Source organism: Panthera onca, chromosome E3, assembly GCF_046562875.1.
Source record: "Panthera onca isolate mPanOnc1 chromosome E3, mPanOnc1 haplotype 2, whole genome shotgun sequence".
Taxonomy (NCBI): domain Eukaryota; kingdom Metazoa; phylum Chordata; class Mammalia; order Carnivora; family Felidae; genus Panthera; species Panthera onca.
This window is the reverse complement of record NC_138354.1, coordinates 19914714-19933947: the sequence shown is the minus strand read 5'-3', so window position 1 is coordinate 19933947 and position 19234 is coordinate 19914714. Positions and strand designations below refer to the sequence as shown.

The following is a 19234-nucleotide window of genomic DNA, read 5'->3' as shown; positions in this document are numbered from 1 at the left end:
TGGAGCATGGGAGCCGTCAGAAGGACAAGACCCGGTGCCTGTCCTCCGGGAGTGTCCAGTCTGATGGAGATGATCTCAATGCAGAATGACGGGTGTTCTTGGGACCAGTCACCGTGGGTATCTCTGCGTTCAGGGGTGGCTTGGCAGAAAACGTCATGTCTAAGCTAGGTTTTGAAGGGTAAATAGAAGTTTTCCAAGGTCCACAGACCAAACGGAGGGAACGGCATGTGCAAAGGCACAGAGGCCTGACAGATGGCGGAGAGCTCAAGGAAAGTGGATGCAAGGAGAAGGACAGGGCTGGAGCCCAGGGTCCACGTCAGAGACGGTAGGAAGTGGAGTAAGAAAGGCAGACCAGACCACAAAGGGCCACGGACACCGTGTTCAAACATCCTGGGATATTTAAGTTTGGGAGCCAGGGAAAGGGTTCAAGCAGAACCCTGATACGGCGGGATTTTTCACTTCGGAAGGATAATTTAGAATTCAGTGTGGGAAACTGTTTGACTCTTTCTTGAAGCATCACATACAGACAGAAAAAGCACATCTATCGTAACTACACGGCTTGATGACTTCTCATAAACTAAACACATCCATGTAGCACTGAGACCAAGAATCGGAACATCGCCAGCCGCCGGGGCCCTCCCGCACGTCCCCCATTCAGGCGTCGAGGGCAACCGCTGTCCTGACTTCTCACAGTCTAGACTCATCGTGCCTGTTTTCCAGTTTTACCTAAGTGGCATCGTCGTAGGAGGTATTCTCTTGACTCTGGCTTCTTCTGCGCAAACCCACGGTGTAGACCGTCCACTCCCCTTGCCGAATTGTGCTCCACTGTGTGTGTCGATGGGGACTGAGGAAAAGCAGATAGGAGCTGAAGGGTGCAGGCTTGATGGCAACTATGGGTCACGGGAGGCTTCTTCATTCTTTCACAGTGACAGCCCATCGACCTGTGAGGGACAGCTCCCAACTGGGGTGTAGGAACCGGGAGCATTCCCCACATGACACCGTGACAGGTGACTTGGGACCAATCCTTACCGGGGAACACCGTTAATAAGGTAAAGGGAGGAGAACCCCAACATCTTCCCGGACTCTCTGCAGGGATCTGAGGCGGCAGAACATTATTCCTCCTGCCTTTTCCAGCGGAGGGTGGATTCTTTAGCCTCTGTCGGAGCCCCTCCCCGAAGTCTGCTAACCATTTTTAGCCCTCTCCCCACCCGTAGGGCAGAGACTTTTTTGCCCCGTTCGTGTCTACACCGCCAGAGCTTAGCCTAGAGCTTGCCACGTAGTGGGAGCTCAGGAAACGTTTGTCACATGGAAGGGCGTGCGTGCAAATGACTGGCATGCAGAGGCTGTTCAGTTGGTACCCGGCAAGGAAACCCACCCGAACATGTGGGTCCCTTTTGGAGAAATACATAAGTCACTTTGGGATGACAACGACCGGGGGAGACTTTGACCTGCAAATCAATGAGTCTCACACACACACACACACACACACACACGCCCAGAAATCCGGCTGAGCCAATTCCAACACAACCATCCCCGAGGCTGTGGTCAGGCCCGGAGGTCCCCACGTGGGTAGTGTATTTCTTGCCTCGCCGATGTTGGCAGTGGCCGTGTGACTTGCTTTAGCCAATGGGATGTTGGCAGATACGATGCCAGCAAAACTCGAAAACGTTTTTGTGCGGTTAGGCACCTTGCGTTTCTGTCCCCTCTACCCGGCCCCCAGAAGGAACACACGTGGAACAGACGTGAGCCCAGACCACATCCTGGAACCAAGATAAGCCCCAACCACGGGAGCAAAAAGTAAATGCAGAATGCCCCTGCGCTCTAGGGCGGCTTGCTACCCAGCACGATGGTGGATGTGGCATGATTGCATGGTTTCTGAGTTCGAGCCCCACGTCCAGCTCTGTGCTGATACCTTGGAGCCTGGAACCTGCTTTGGATTCTGTGTCTCCCTCTCTCTCTGTCCCTCCCCTGCTCTCTCCCTCTCTCTCTCTCTTCCTCTCTCTCTCTCTCTCAAAGATAAACATCAAAATAAATAAACCTTGAAACTTTTTTTAAAAAGAATTATTATGATTTTCATACCAAGAGTATATACTGTTAAAATCAATGCTGATTTTTCATTCATTCAACAGGTGTTGTGAAGTACCTGTCAGCGCCAGGCTTCCCTCCTGGGCAGTGAGGACACAATGAGTCACAAAGGAGACAAAATCCCTGCCCTCGCGGGGCTGACCGTGTTAATCAGGCGAGCACTGAATACACTGCAGGCATAATAAGTGATGCAAAGGCTTCCCTGAAGCTGGGACATTCAAACCGAACCCTGAATGACGGAGGTACCAGCTATGCAGAGAGCTGAGCGAACAGTGTTCTGGGAGCAGGGAATGAGAAGTGCAAAGGTCCTGAGGCACACACTAGTTTGGCTGACTCAAGGAACAGTAAGGATCCGGGGGTGCTGGAGTGTGGTGATGGCAGGGGAGGGGAGAGCGCAGGAGATGAGCCCCAGAGGTACGGGGCCAGACCCTACACACCTTACAGGCTGTGATGAGAACGTGTGCTTTTTCTCTGAGTGCGACAGAAGCCAAGGGCGGGTTTTAAACGGGGATTCGCATGAGCTGACTTACGCGTTAAAAAAATCATTCTGGCACAAGTGAATCAGGGGGTAAACATGGAAGGAGGTAAGCAGTTAAGAGACCGTGGCAGGAATCCAGATGAAAAATGGATGTGGCTTAGGCTAGTATAAAACAAAAAGATATTTCCCATGTGAAACACAAAACTAAAATGGTCAGGCACAAACTGAGAAAAATGCACGTCATGCTAAAAATACTGATGACAGACAAATAATTTTCCAGGGGACAGGGTCGGGAAGCAAGGGACCAGAGGGTACTGGAGAAAATGGCAAAGAGGGGGTGCCATTTGTGAAGGGCCTTGAAAGTGTGACTATGGTTTGCCAGGCGGAAGGAGGTCAAGAAAAGAAGGGGAGACCTAGTCTGAGGACACCCTGAACTTGGCTCAGAGGTCTTGGTGCAGGAGGAGCAGGGAGTATCACCCAGTACACACCCACGTTCACACATGCACGCAAACATGTATGCATCCCTGCGCATATACACACGTATCCACGCATGTGTGCACATTCACACGTGGACACACACTGTGCATCTATGCACACGTGCACACACATCCATGCACGCTCACACATAAACACATGCTGTGCAGCTATGCACATCCATGCACGCTCACACATGCCCACACACCGTGCATCTATGCACATGCACGTGCACATGCGTCTGTGCACATGCGCACACATCCGTGCACACACACACGTGCACACACATCCATGCGTGCTCACACACGAACACGCCCCATGGCTCTATGCACGTGCACGGTCTCACCTGTGCACACATTTACATACCCCCATTCTCACACGCGCTCACCCACCAGCATGAAAGCACACCCGTGAGACACCCGTGCACACGCTCTCACAGCAGTACCTGCTCACGCATACACACACCGAGCCTTGACCACACACACACACACACACACACACACACATTCACTCACCCGCTCACAGAGTCTTGGAAGGCCTGGCGTATTTAAGAGCCAAAGGGCTCAGGTTCAAACCCAGCGTCCTAACCGTATGACCTTGGGCAAGTCAATTCACTCTCTATGCCTCCGTTTCCTCACCTGTAAAATGAGGACTAGAACGAGTCCCTGCGTGTAACGTTCTCAGAACACTGCCTGGCACGTGGTAGTGAAAGCCAGTCCGTGTGAGCGTCGTGGTCATTACCATATCCGGCAGACCAGAAGGGAAGTCCCAGAGGGGGCGGGCGCGGGGGCAAGAAGCCAGGAGACGCGTGCGCTTTGGGGCGAGAACGCACCCGGGCTCCAACACCCGCCCCAGACTCCCCGCGTGGCCCCGACCCAGCGCTCCGTCTCCGCAGCTCGGGGACCTCATCCATGACACGGACAGTCACCGTGGGAGGCGGGCACAGGGACGGACCCGTGAGCGTCACGTTCCCGCAGGCCTCTCGGGGGGGGGGGGGGGGGCCAGGCCGGGGGGCGGGGGGGGGGGGGGCTCGGGGAGAGGCCACAGCAGCTGCGCGACAAACCCCGCCGATCTGAGGGGACAGCTGACGTGCCTGAGAGGCCGGGAGGGCGCGAAAATCGTTCTGCAGCTTGGCGGCAAAGCCAGCCCACTCAGCCTCCTTATAAACGTTTTTATATGCGCCGCCAGAAGGTCCTTGACGTGGCCGCCAAGCCCTGAAGGGAAAATCACGAGGCCGGGAAAACACAAAGATACAATCTCCCCGGGGCCCTCGGTCCTCGTAAAAGAAGCAGGAACAAAGGTCGACTGCTTCCAGGAGGAGGCGTGAACGACCCGCCCGCCGCTGGACGCGGACACGCACGCACGTGTACCCGCTCCACAATGCTCACACAGGCACACACACGCACGCGCGTGCTCACACGTGGACACGCACCCTCCACACGTGCTCACACCCCCGTGCGCGCTGGCACTTGGGTCACACGTATGCACACGCTCACATGGACGCTCACACGTGTACGCACTCCACACACGCACACACATGCACACACACACACGTGCATGCTCACACTTGGGACACACGTATGCACACGCTCACATGGACACTCACACGTGTACACACACACACCCCACGCATGTTCACACTTGGACACACGTGCTCACCTGGACACACACACGTATATGCACTCCACACACACTCACACGTGGACACACACACCCGTGCATGCTCCCACTTGGACACGTATATGCACGTGCTCACATGGACACACATATATGTATGTACTCACACATGCTCACACGTGCACACCCACACTTGTGCATGCTCACACTCGGATACATATATGCATATTCTCACAATGGACACACACTCCACACGCTCACACGTGCACACACACCCATGCATGTTCACACTTGGACACACATGCACGTGCTCACATGGACACACGTGTACACACTCCACACATGCTCACGCGTGCACATACATACACACCCATGCATGCTCGCAATTGGACACACATATGCACATGCTCACATGGACACTCACACGTGCACACACATACCCGTGTATGCTCATATGCACATGCTCACATGGACACACGCGTGTATGCACTCCACACGTGCCCACGCGTGCACACACCCTTAGACACACAAGCGCATGCCCTTTCACACGCACACGCTCAGCCACCGGCGCGCGTGCGTGTCCACACAGGAGACACACGTGTGCAATACTCACGGGAGCACCTGATCGCACACGTGTACACTCGCCCTCAACCCGACACGCACACGCACGCTTACGTGCGCGCACACGGGCCGCGCTTCCCGGAAGCCAGATGCGGAGCACAGTTGAGCCCGGAGCTCCCAGGCCTCGGGGGGATCACTGGCTGGGCGTTCTCGAGGGCCGCCCCCGGGGCCGGGCTCGCAAGATGCCACAGCACAGGGGGGCCCGAAGCGTGGGCTCTGCCCCACGCGAGATGTGAGACGTAGGCGGCTTCATGCCTCTAAGGCTCCGATTCCTCACCCGTCAAGTGGGGCGAGTCTGTCAGTGCCCCCCAAGGTTGGGGGGAGGCTTCTTGGTTAACGCCTGGGAAGCACCTGGTGCAGAGGAACCGCTCAGTGAACGTCCGCCCCGTATTACCCAGCAGTATTCCTGGCGCTTCTGGACCTCAGTTTCAACTTTTCTTGGTTAAGTTTACTTATTTTGAAAGAGAGGGAGAGCATAAGCGGGGAGGGGGGGCAGAGAGAGAGGGAGAAAGAGAGAGAGACGGCATGACAGGGTCCATGGTGTCAGCGCAGAGCCCGACGTGGGGTTCGATCCCACCAATCGAGAGATTATGACCTGAGCCGAAACCAAGAATTGGAGGCTTAACCGGCTGAACCACCCAGGTGCCCCTCCTGACCTCGGTTTAGAAGCTGGGGCCCAGTTGCTCAGCTCAGAACTTCAGGGGTGACCACGAGTAGCGGCCACATAGGGCACAGTCGCTGGGAAAGCCAAGGAGGAAAGGGAGGAGGAAGTGCCCCCTGCCAAAAGGCTGCTCGGCGGGGGCGTCTGGGCCTCTTCCTGGGCCTGAGGGTCCCTGTCTCATGAGCTGCCACTTGGTTGAAGGTCTTCAAGGGGACAGTGTCTGTGAGACAGGAACATTAGCAGCCTTCGTGACATAGGTCCCCCTCACCCACTCCCTCTCTGCCATCAGCAGGGATGGGTCAGAGACGGACCCTCCAGTCCCCGAACCTCCAGACGCTGCAGGGCCACCAGCCCCACCAGCAAGAGGCACAAGTGGCCACAAGCCCCGGACAGGCACACCGAGATCCCCCTTGTTGGGACAGTTTCTAGCACTGGACTTCTGCCTCAGTTTCCCCACCCTGACTTCCAGAACCAGAGCCCTCTCCTCATCTCTAGGCTGTCTGAAGACACCTGCACACCTCCCCTCTCCTGGCAGCCGTCCTCCTTGGGCAGGGGTGGGCAGGCGGGGAGGCGGCCGCACCCCTACGTCCCTTCGGCAGCGAACCCTCCAGCATCCATTCTCCTGCTCTTCCATAATAACAAAACCCCTGACTTCTCTGAGCACATGGTTGCCGGGATAGCGGTCTCATTTCCCAGCTTCCTTTGCAGCTGAGTCTGGCCCTGGGATCATGTTCTGGCCAAGGACACATGAGCAGGTGCCGCGGGCAGCTTCTAGAAACCTTGGAATTGACCAGCAAGCTTTGCCCTTCCTCCTTTGCACCCTTCTAAGTGGCTTCCCAGAAGGCAGGTGTGACCGCTGGAGCACCAGCTGCCATCTGAGACCATGAGGACAAAGGCACAGAGATGATGGAGAGGGGCAGCAAGGTTCCGGATCCTGAGAGCTTCGTGGGGCAGAGCCTCCCTGGATTGCCTACTTCCAAACTTTTATAAAAGCAAGGCACATTTGTCCTTTAAAGCCAGCTACTGTGGATCACCATTCCTGTGGCTAAACTTAATCCTGACTGCTGTGCTCACCCCACAGGATGGCCGGCCCCTGACCATCCTACCGGAGCATCACCGGGGGGCAGAATCTCTGTTCGTGGGCCCCACACACCAGGGAGTCATCTCTGCACAGTGACTGGGGCCTCCCCACGCCTGTTGAGATGACAGACACAGGGCATCTGGCTTCCTGCCCCCGAGGTCAAATCCTGCGCTCAAGGCAGTGCCCCCAACACTGGTCTAGCCTGACCCCAACGTCTGCACACCCGTCCTACCTCCCGGAAGTCCTGCTGTGCCCTGGAAGGATGGAAGCGTAATGACTCTCAGGGCCACCCCGATTGCGGAGGGGAGTGGTGCGGCGGTGGCGGGGGGTGGGGACAAGATGATCCCCCACCTGCTTCTGTCCCCTTCCCAACAGCTTAAGAAACTCAGAGCTGCAGGATTCAGGCTCCTCTGGGGAGCTGTCGCCCATGAGCGCGGCAGGAAAAGCTCTCATGGGGCTTTGGAAAGCCACCTGGGCAGGAAGCGTCTCTGCAGGGTGCTTGGCTCACACACCTGAGACCTGAGCGGGGGCCACACTTACCCTTCTCCGATGCTGGTGCCAGGTCAATGAAGCTGCGACATGTTTCACCTTCGAAAAGAAAAGAAGGGTTTTCAGAATGTGAGAGGCAGCGAGGGCTTCAGGCTTTCGCCTCTCCCCTTCCCTGAGCCCTGTCGCCAAGTGGGCGTGGCACCCGAGCGTCTCTAACCTTTATTCCCGGAAAGTCAGTGTCCCCAAGGAATGTTTGCTGCCAACTCGGCTGAACAGCCCCGGGGAGGCTGCCTCCGCTCTCACCTCCTGATCCAACCCATCCAGCCCAGTCGCTGGCACCTGCTCCGAGCCCTCAGTCCCCCTCCATGGCCTCAACCCCATCCAGACCCACCAGGATGAGGGCAGCGGCTCGCGGGGCTCCCTGGGCCTCCACACTGCTGTCACCAGAGGGATGCTTTGGAGCCACACAGTTCCGATCACATCTCACACACACGCACACACACGCACACACACACACACTCTCCCCCCCCCCCTCCTGCTCAAAACCCTCTGATGACTTCCTGAAGAATGAAGCCCAAGTTCCTTCACGGGGACCCCTGAACTCGGCCCCCGACACTCCTCAGGCTCCCTCCACCACGAGGCCTCCACACGTGCCGTCCCCCCTGCCGGGGACACACTTTCCCTGTTCTAAGCTCTCACGGCACCTTGGCCTTCCCCTGTGGGACATCCGGTCACCCGACAGTTCTAGCTCTTGCATGTGACTCTTGGACGGATGGCCCACAAGTCGTCAGCGCCACGAGGGCGCGCCCCACATCCTCGTGCACCCCCGCCCCCCGCTCAGGAAGCGGCAACTCCGGCCTCCCACGCGCTCGGGCCAAAACCGCAGCGTCAGCCTTGACTTCTCTCTTGCTCTCACATCTCCACGTCTGGTCTGTGGCTCTGGCTTTGGAGGTATATCTAGAATCCGACCACTTCTCACCCCCTCCGCTGTTCCAGCCACCATCGCCCACAGCCTTTGCTTGGGTCTCTCTGTTTCTGCCCTTATTCACACAGACGGATCATGTCCCTTCGTTCAGAAGCCTCCCGTGGTTCCCAGTTCGCTCAGGGTCAGAACCCAAGTCCTCAGGGCGGCCAACCAGGCCCTGTGCGATCTGCCCCCCCATCACCTCCCCAACCTTGTCTCCTACGAGCTTCCCCCTCACTCACTCCACTCCAGCCACATCGGCCTCCTTGCTGATCTTGAAATGTGCCGGGAACCTTCCCTCCCCGCCTCAGGGCCTTTGCACAGGCTGCCACTTCTACGTGGAGCATTTTTCCCTCAGAGAGCTGAATGGTTTACTTTTCCTCTTTTTACCACTTTCCCCACATGTTACCTGCTCAGGGAGGCCTTTCCTAGCTAATCTATTCAATATTCCAGAGGTCCCTCCCCTGTCTGCCCATCTCTCTTCCTGATGGGCCCCTATCACCTAAAACAGCTTCTGGTACATAGTGAGCACATTATAAACTAAATATTTGCTGAAGGAATATATGAATGGATGAACAAACCAACGGATGAACAAATGAGCGAAAGCCTTACACCCAAACCTTATGCCTATAAGAAACCGCAAATTTTCAGTCTCTTCCGGGGCCTCCTCGATGCTGGGCACTGTGCTGACCACTGAGGACACACGGCCCAGCCTCCAGCCCCTCGGTCACAAAGGTGGCGCAGGCTGGACCCCCACCCACAGACACATTTTGTGCGGCCCACACAGGATCCCAGCATAGGGAAAATGTTGCCTTGTGAGCCCAGATGAAGACTCAGAAACCCCGGCCGTGCTGGGCCCCCAGGGCACACAGCCACAATCACACGGGCCGGATGCTGCCCCCTTCAGACAGCGGACGAGCCTTGGAGTCGGCCACGGTCCCTGCCCGTCCCTGCCTCACTGAGGCCACCCAGCTGGCCCCCGGGGGCACTGGATTGGCTGACCTTTAGGGTCTGCTTTTAATCCCTGGTTTAAGGATTTTACTGGATACAGATTTTAAGGATACAGATTTTTGTGTCCAAACGGAACGAACGTGGGTTGGAGGGCAAAAAAAGATCTGGAAGCTTCCGGCATTCTCAACTCATGTGTCTGCTTGACGCTTGTGAATGCTTCTCTAAGAAGGTCCCTGGAAGCCCCTGTGGGATCCTGAACGTCCTTCCCGCTCCATATAAATAAAGGGTGTGCTGGCACGTGAGGCTGAGAAGGAAGGTGGGGGCCAGATCACAAAGGGTCTTGAGTGCCAAGCTAAGGAGTGGATTCCTGTCTTATTGACGTCCCCCCTTCCAAAGATTCATGAGGCCACAGGGGGCTGGACGGCACTCTTGTGGTTCTGTCATGCTCGTTTCCTCCCTCAGGCTCCGGGGCCCTGCTTCCCGTCACAGATGAAGACAATAAGACTCGGGGCCACAGAGAGAACAACCGGGGCCACATAGCGAGCCAGAGGTACCAAGATTAGAACCCATGGAAAGGGATGTTTGTTGACAGCCAACAACTGGAAGTGAGGGTAAAAAAAAAGAGAGAGAACAGTGGCAAGCCAGAACGGACAGATCTGAATGAATTGTTTCATGCTTTCTTTAATGTTCTATGGTTTTCTCAAAATCTGGAGAGAGAAGCCTTTAGTGGTCAAATGCACACTGACGCCACCCAGGGCCACGTTCAGACCTTGTGGGTCCCAGGCATTTTGGCCTGTTGGGCTCCTTCCTACATAAAGAAATTAAATTAAATTAAAAATTGTATTTTTGCAATTGCATCGGTTAAAGACAAATACATTAACATTAAATGTTAAAATTTTTCGTCACCTAGAAGTTTATCTTTTTTGTTTTTGAGAGAGAGAGAGTGAGGGCATGCGAGTAGGGGAGGGGCAAACAGAGAGAGAGAGAGAGAGAGAGAGAGAGAGAGAAAGAGAGAGAATCCCAAGCAGGCTCTGTAATGTGAGCACAGAGCCTGATGCGGGGCTCGAACTCATGGACCGCCAGATCATGACCCGAGCCAAAACCAAGAGTTGGCTGCTTAACCGACTGAGCCACCCAGGCACCCCAGTTCACCAATTTAAAGTAACAGTTTAAAGGTTTTTAGGGGAGCCTGGGTGGCTCAGTCGGTTAAACCTCCGACTTCAGCTCAGGTCATGATCTCATGGCTCGTGAGTTCGAGCCCCATGTCGGGCTCTACGCTGAGCGCTCAGAGCCTGAAGCCTGCTTCGGATTCTGTGTCTCCCTCTCTCTCTGCCCCTCCCCTGCTCATGCCTCTGTCTCCCTCTCTCAAAAGTAAATAAACATTTTTTAAAAATTTAATAAATAAAAAATAAAGGTTTTCAGTGTATTCCTACTATATTCGCAAGATTGTGTGACCATCACCACAATCAACTTTAGGACATATTCATCACCCCCCCCAAAAAACACTATACCTATTACCAGGCAATCCCCCTTTCCCCCAATCCTCCCACCACGGGGCAACCACTGATGTATTTTCCTTGTCTCCAGATTTGCCTCTTCTGGACATTTCACATAAATGGAACCATACAATATGTGGCCTTTTGCATCTGGCTTCCTTGACTGTTTTCTTCGCGTGATGTCTTCAAAGTTCATCCACGTTGTAGCGTGCATCAGCACTTTGTTCCTTTTTTTGTGGTTGAATAATATTCCACGGTGTGGATACAACACATCGTATTTATCCACTCATTGGTTATCGGGCTTTGGGTTTGTGTCCGCTTTTTGGCTCTGGACGAACATTGATGTACAAGATTTCATGTGGGCAAGTTTTCATTTCTCTTAGGTATATACGTAGGGGTGGAAATCCTGGTAACTCTATGTTTAACCTTTTTGGGGAACCACTAGACTGTTTTCCAAAGGAGGAGCAACATTTTACAGTCCCGCTAGCAATGAACGAGGGTTCCAATTTCTCCCCATCTTCGTCAACACTTGTTATTGTGTCATTATTATTATTATTATTATAGGCATCCTTGCAGATGGAAAGTAGTATCTCCTTGTGGTTTTGATTTGCACGTCCCTAAGAACTAGTGATGGTGAGCATCTTTCCACGTGCTTATTGGCCATTTTCATTTCATCGTCGGAGAAATGTTTATTCAGATCCTTTGCCCATTTTAACTGGATTATTTTGTCATTTTATTGAGTTGTAAGAGTTCTTTATATATTCCACATACAAGTACTTCGTCAGATATCTGACTGCAAACATTTGGTCCCACTCAGCAAACAATCTTTCTGCTTTCTCGACGGTGCCCTTTGATGTTGATGAAGTCCAATATATCTTTTGTTGCTTGTGCTTTTGTGTCATATCTCAGAAGGCTTTGCCTAGCCCAACACCATGAAGGTTTACTCTTCTTCTCTCTTCCAAGAGTTGTATCCCTTTAACCATTACCTTTAGGTCATCTATTGGACATTGACTTATGCGTACGGTATACAAAGGTGTCTGACTCCATTCTTTTCTATGTGGACGTCCTATTGTCCCGGCCCCATTTGAAAGGCTATTCTTTCCCCATTGGACTGTCTCGACACTCTTGTCAAAAATTAACTGGCTATGAATGGAAGGGTTTATTTTGTTCTCTCAATTCTATTCCATCGATCTGTATGTCTATCCTTCTTACTGGTACCACCCTGTTTTTGATTACTATAGCTTTATAGTAAGTTTTGAAATGGAGTGAGCCCTCCAACTTTGCTTTTCATTTTTAAGATGATTTTGGCTATTCTGAACCTCTTGCATTTCCATGTGAATTTTAGAATCAACTTGTCAATTTCTGAGAAAAGAGCCAGTTGAAACTTTAACATGGGTTGCACTGAATCTATAGATCAATTTGGGGAATATTGCCACCGTAATAATATTAAGTCTTCCAGTCCATGAAAATGGGATGCCTTTCCATTTATTTAGATCTCCTTTAATTTCTTTCCATAATGTTCTGTAGTTTGTTGCATATAAGTTTTGCACTTCTTTTGTTAGATTTATTCCTAAGAATTTTATTCTTTTTGGTGCTATTGTACATGGAATTGTTTTCTTAATTTTACTTTCAGATTGTTCCCTTCTAGGGTATAAAAATAAGATTAATTTCTGTGTATCGATCTTGTACCTTGCAATCTTGCCGAATATGTTTATAAATTCTAATAGTTTTTAGTGGATTCTTAGGATTTACTCTATACAAGATCATGCCATCCACAAATACAAATAGTTTGACTCCGTCTTTTCCAATCTCAATGTCTTTTATTTCTTTTTCTTGCCTAACTGCTCTGGCTAAAACCTCCAGCATAATGTTGAAAAGAAGTGGCAAAAGCAAATGTCCTTGTCTTGTTCCTGATCTTAGGGGGAAAGCATTCACTCTTGTACCAGTAAGCATGATGTTTGCTGTAGGTTTTTCGTAATCTATGTCAAGTTGAGAATACTCTTCCTATTCCCAGTTTGTTGGAATAACCTGCAATGATGTGACCCTGAGAGTGCCCCCAAGCAAACCAAGGCTCTGGGTTTTCAGTGATTTGCTCAGGACCACACCAGTAAGGATGCTCTAAAGTCTTTCTAGCTCTCTAGTCCAACTCAGTCTGTCAGAATTCCCTACTGCAGCTAGCCATTCCCACTGTGCAGAGCCATCAGATCCTGAAAGGAATCCCCTGAGAACATACCTGAGTGCAGACCAGGAAAATCCACCAGAGGCCAAATACAATGGCTCTCACACTTCCATTTCTGCTTACGTGGACAATACTGAACAGAAGATGTTTGAGCAGAGATGGCCAAACTTGGCCCACACTGCCTGTGCAGGGCAATGCTGAAGGTTAAGGAAAAATCATAGTAATGACATAAGGAAGACTGGATCTTTCAATGGTCAACAAGTCTAATAACTGAAATCCAAACATGGAAGGAAGTTTTTTCTCCAAACCCTTGGTCTCCATGATAAAAATTAGCTAACCATTCGTGAGAAAGATATCAAACTGTACCATATCGCCTTAACGCTGTTAGAAGTAGCTTTTAAAACATCTGTGTCAATTATCAGTAAGTTGATACGTTTAACTAAGGGATTTAATTGGGGTATAAAACTAACGATAAGTACACTTTATCTCTTCAGACTGAGGCTTGTCAATTAGATCACGGAGCTGTGGCGTGTTACTGCCACCTGATGGCAGTGTATCTTCTGTGAACTGTGGAACAAGAAAGCTGGGAAGGATCCTAGAGGGAATCCAATTTAAGTGGTTCTCAGCCCTGGGAAGCCCAAGTCCCACTCACGGAGACCCTGGTTTAATTGACCAGTGTGCGACCTAAACTTCAGTGGGGTTTTAAAAGTTCCCTGGGTGATTCCAACATGTAGCTCGGCTGAAACTTACACTCCAATTAAAACAAAATCTATTTTCAACATTAGAAGAACCATAGTCAGCCATCTTAGTGACGGCCCATGCTATCGCAACGGACGTTCCTTCAAGCAACAGCTTGGGATAGGGCAAGATAGCAGAATGGCCAAGAGTCTGGGTTCTGGAATCAGCAGAGCTGGGTTCATATCCTGGCCCTGACGTTTCCTGCCACACGAGTCCCCAGTCTTTCTGGGCCTTGATTTCCTTGACTGTCTAATGGGTACAGCGCTTGTAAGGCTGTTGTAAAGACTTGACAGGGGCACAGAGGTCAGACATGATGCCTAGAACAGAGTGGGTGCTTAGGAAACGGTGGCTGTCATCATGGCCATCATCATCACGTAGCTCACATGGGGCATGGCCTCTGCAGTCTAACGGAGAGGAGACCAGATAGATGCACAGACCACCATCGTGGCAGGTAGAGGCGAGGAGTGGGGCTCAGAGCAGGGGCTCGAGAGCCAGACCAGCCTGGGTTCAGCCTGGCTCCATCACTTACTTACTGTGTGACGCAACATCAACCTCCTGCTGCCTCGGTTTCCTGACTAATAAAGAGTGGAAACCACCAAAGCTACTGTGTCTATAGTGCCTGTAACAGGGTGGATCCGAAAGGTTGGTGCCACCCACCAGGTGGTACAACTAGGACAGTTCAGTGGGCAGGAGTCCACACTGCCAAGTGGCAGCCGCAGGGCTGTACAGGTTCCCCTATGACTCCGTGTCTGGGGTGTGGCCCTGCATTGTCCGTTGTTTCCCCCAAGTTCATGGGCATTGTCTGGTAACTGCCTCATCCTTGCGCCTTGAAGAGCCCTTTCTCCAACCACTACCTCCCATGCTATTCCCTTTGGCGAACGGTGAGCTACTAAGAATCGAGAAGGGGAAAGAGTTTCTCCTCCCCAGGAAGGAGAGCTCCCTGAAGACCCACCGTGCTCCCACAGGCCCACCCGGAGGGTAATGCTGCCCCAGTTCACAGAGGGGACAGAAAGGAGGAATTTGTGCAGGGGGAAAGTACTGGGGGGATCCACGCGTTGAAGAACATCCACGGCCCCCCAAGGAGATCTCAGGACCTTCCAGGAAACCAATCTGGGAGAGCTGAACATCAATCAAGGTCGGGGGTCACAGGATTAACCCAAATCTGCACCCCCGTGAGGATCCCACAGCCCCCATGGGGCCAGGAAACCATCAGCCGTGGGGAGAAGAGGGGCAGGAAGAAACTAGAAGTTTCTCCCCAAAGTTCTGAAAACTTCCCATGCCCCAGGGGCTGGCGGGGAGTCTCAGTTTATGTGGGGTCTGAATCTCTCCCTGGAAAAGCTCAGTCCCGTTAGGCTAGTGAAAGAAAGTCATGGGAGATTCCCTGCTTGTACGAAGCAAGAACGTGTGTTCATACCCACCACAGCCTCCAGAGGGAACATCCTGTATGGTGTTCTCATCGCTGCACCTTGCCCTGAGGCAGGTGGCCAACAGGTGAGACTTGGTACCCAGCCCCAGCGCAAGGGTGGCCAACTCATGAGATCTCAATGGCTGACAGTGACTGAGGCAAGCCGGCGGGTAACCTAGAGAGGGTGTGCCTCGTCAGAAGTGACCTCCTGGCCATCTGGACCAAGTCGGGGCTCTGGCAGGAAACAGACGGCACCCTGGAGGGCTCACTGAAGACAGCTGAGTGAAGGGACTATTCGCAGAAATGCGGATGGGGTGAGGGGCTAGAACTGTGGAGAGCCCCCACTTCCCCACTCAGAGGGGCAGGCAAGGAAAAGGAGCTTGAGGAAGAGGAAGCCACCCAGGAGGAGTTGGCACTAGGAGCCCAGCCACCCTGAAGCAAACATCTGGGCAGGGGCCCAAGAATCTGCATTTCTAACAAGTTCCCAGGCGCTGCTGATGCTGCTGGTCTAGGAACTGCGGGGTTTTTTTTTTATTATTAAAATTTTTTTTAACGTTTATTTATTTTTGAGAGACAGAGACAGAGCGCAAGCGGGGGAGGGGCAGAGAGAGGGAGACACAGAATCGGAAGCAGGCTCCAGGCCCCGAGCTGTCAGCACAGAGCCCAAGGCGGGGCTCGAACTCACAAACCGTGAGATCATGACCTGAGCCAAAGTCGGACGCCCAACCATCTGAGCCAGCCAGGTGCCCCCTGGGAGCTGCGTTTTGAGAGCCACGCTTTAGAGGAGCAAAGCCACAGTCAAAACTTCAACAGGGAGAGAGCGAGGCAGCGGGGGGGGGGGGGGGGGGGGGGACATACCCCAACCTTTCTCTCCTTCTACCCTCGGATTTCCTACTGGCCAGAACCACGGAGAACCCAGAGGGCGCAGGGGTCCTGGCCATTCCGTCCGCACAGGGCAGTCTCCCCCAGCACAGAGGGGTCAGAGGACAGACGTCTACGATCACCACAATCACTCTCTGAAATGATCTTGTGGATGCATTTGTTTACTGTCTGTGTCGTCTACGGGATGTATGATGGACTTTTCTGCTGTGGGTGCTACTCAGGTGCAGACACATGTGGACGGTGGGCTTGACCATATTCTGGACCAGGCTGGAGGCTCCAAGCCTTGAAATAATGCATTAATGCAAAATACTCTCTCTCTCTCTCCCCCTTCCTTAACTCTCTTTCGCTCTCTCGCTCTCTCTCTGAATCTTAGGAATCCAAATCACATCAAGCAGTGATCTAGGGAGGTGTCTGAATTAGTTTTGAGCCCTAAAAACATTCTTCTCTTGGATTCCCAATATCAGTGCTCTGTATTCACGCAATTGTATTCGACCAACAATTACTGGGTGCCTACGTGCCAGGCAGTGTCCTAGGCACTGGGGGCACAGCAGTGAACCGACAGATAAACCCCCACCCTTGTGGGTCTCCTGTTCTTATACTAAAGCGTATACATCAGCCATTCAAAATCCCTGCACCAAAGAAGGGCATTCCCTAGCTCTTCTGAATAACGCTCAGACAACGCTCTGCAACCATCCGAAGCTCCCGTGACCACGTCTCACTCACGGCTGTGTCCCCAAAGCCTGGGACAGTAACAGGTGCTCCAGATACGACTGTGGATACACGAATACGTGAAAAGCACTTCGTAAGCTGCCTTTAGCAAGAATTACCGCAAGTGGGGGATTCCAGTGTCTGCAGAATCCTACAGGTGGGCAAAGGTGAGACCGGAAACTGAGCGCTGGAGTGTCTCGGGGCCAAGCGAAGACAGAAGAGGCAAACAGAAAGGAGGCGTCTTCACTATCGAGGGAAGAGGCCCCGTTGCGCAGCCATACCCAGCGTCACCCGCACCGTGATGCAGGAGGCGTGGACACCTGAGGATCACTTGGACGTGACCCTGTCACACTTCCTGTCCCCTGTCCTCTCTTCTGCTGCTTTGTGCCCTAGGGCTCCGATTTACATCCTTCCCTTTTCCCACCTCTCCGTCTCAACATCTTGTCTCCTTCCTCTGAGCCATCCCCCAGCCTTGGGGATCCGGCTCAGTGCCCACCCTACACCCCAGCCAAGAAGCCTGCCTTGCTCACCGACCACCTGCCCCATCCCAAGGACATGTCTCCCTGCTCTGAATTTCCAGCATTTGATCACAGTGTCTCCCGTTATATCGTCTCACTCTACCCCGGGCACGGCAGGGGCCCCCTCTGGTTCGGTCCCTTCTGGGGCTGTAAATGGCAGATCTCCCCACCAGCAGGTGGAAGCTAGGGCGCGTCATGTTGCCCAGGATCCAGGAGAGCCCAGAGTAAGCACCACACTAAGAACTTGCCACGCATCACAACTGGACGAGGTCAGTACCCGTCCCCATTTTACAGATGAGGAAAAGCAACCTACCCACGGTTACACAGCCAGGAAGCATCAGAATCAAGATCGGGGCTCAGGCGTGTGTCTTTCCTAAGCTCTTTCCACCACGCAAGGGACGGACTTGTCCAGAACAGAACATTCCACAGCCAGACGAGATTTTCGCGCTCAGGCAAATCAACAGTGTCTCTAAAATGTCCTTTTTAACTATTTCGTTATGGGGGAAAGTCCCAACTTTTACAAAAGCAGAGAGATTAGCGCAAGGAGCTCCATGGCCCCACCAGCAGCTTGGAAACTGTCACTCCACGGCCAGTCTTGTCTCTCTATGCCTGTGGCAGCGCCCCACCACCCCCCCCCCGGCCCCCGCACAGGGTTATCTTGAAACAAATCCCAGAAGTTGTGTCTAAATGGCTTTTCGAAGGGTTTGCTCCCTTGCTCAGAAAAGACAGAGGAAAGGTCGTTCCTTCCTAGACTCTGTGACATCACCTTGTGGGGCTGGTGGCTTTCTGCAGCATGGGAACGAGACGTAAAACCCAAGAGGCCCTGACCTGCCCCCACTGCTGACTGCCTCTGACCCAGTGTCTGCAGAGACCCGGCTGAGCTAAAGACAGGTCAGCGGGCACGTCGCTCCCACACCAACCAGAGCACCTGGCACACGTCCCCAGCAGAAACGACGCTTCCAGAAATCCACCCCTGACGCAACCGGCCAGGTCACAGCTGCCTCCGCTCTGGCTCACGGCTCGCACCTGCTGCCAGGAATCCAACCCGAGGTCCCTCCTCCGGGTCCCGTCTACTTGGGAGAAAAGCTGGCGTGTGGCGGTGGAGGCTGGCAGGGCGAAAAAGCCTGGGCTCTGACTTCACGCAGATCTGAGTTCAAATCCCAGCCCTGCCATCTGCCTGCTGTGGGTCTGCGGGGGAATGATAGATTTTATTTATTTATTTTTTTGGGGGGGTGGGGGGTGGTTGCCGGTAAAGGATGATCGTTCCCACTTCACGGGGTTGTCTGAGGGCCAAACGAGGTAACGGGGAAAGACCAGCTTCGTGTGCGGCCATCCACACCCCCACTGTTATTCATCGCGGATTGCAGGCCTCCCTCCTCGCAAAGGGGTGCTCTTCAGGCCAGTGGAGGTATCTGGGCTCAGGAGACATGACTTCAAATCCCTCCTCTGCCTCTCCTTAGCCGTGTGACCGCAGAGAGCGACTTAAACTTCCTCACCTGCCGGATGGAAGCCATCAGGCAGCTGCCTTCTAGGCTTGCACAAGCAAAAAGCAAAACAAAACAGGAGAGTGCACGAAACGCCTGGCTGTGCTTGGCTCTGTAAATGAGAGCTATTTTTGAGTTTTGATTTCCTCCCTGATTCGCCGGTCGGAGACACATTGCGCTCTTCCCAAGGAGACCCGGGAAGCCTTCCCGAGCCAGGAGCAAGGGGGCTGTGATGGTGCAACGTCACCCTGAGCAGGTGGAGGAAAGCTGGCAGGGCACAGGCGGAATCCAGGGACGTGGCCAGAAGCAGGTGCCCGAGGCTGGCAGAAGGTACGTGGGGCACTGAGGGTCGGCCAAGCTGCCCTTGGCACAAACACGCGGGAGTCCAGGTCCGGCAGGCAGC

General features: G+C 53.2%; 1 protein-coding gene across 1 annotated transcript in view; it reads right to left on the bottom strand.

The window, feature by feature from the left end:
* GSG1L (GSG1 like) overlaps positions 1-19234 on the bottom strand; it is a 129501-nt gene that overhangs the window by 49637 nt on the left and 60630 nt on the right. Inside the window, exon 2 of the mRNA XM_081791794.1 lies at positions 7558-7605. Coding sequence (XP_081647920.1) covers positions 7558-7605 — 48 coding nt within the window. The remainder of the gene's footprint in view (positions 1-7557; positions 7606-19234) is intronic.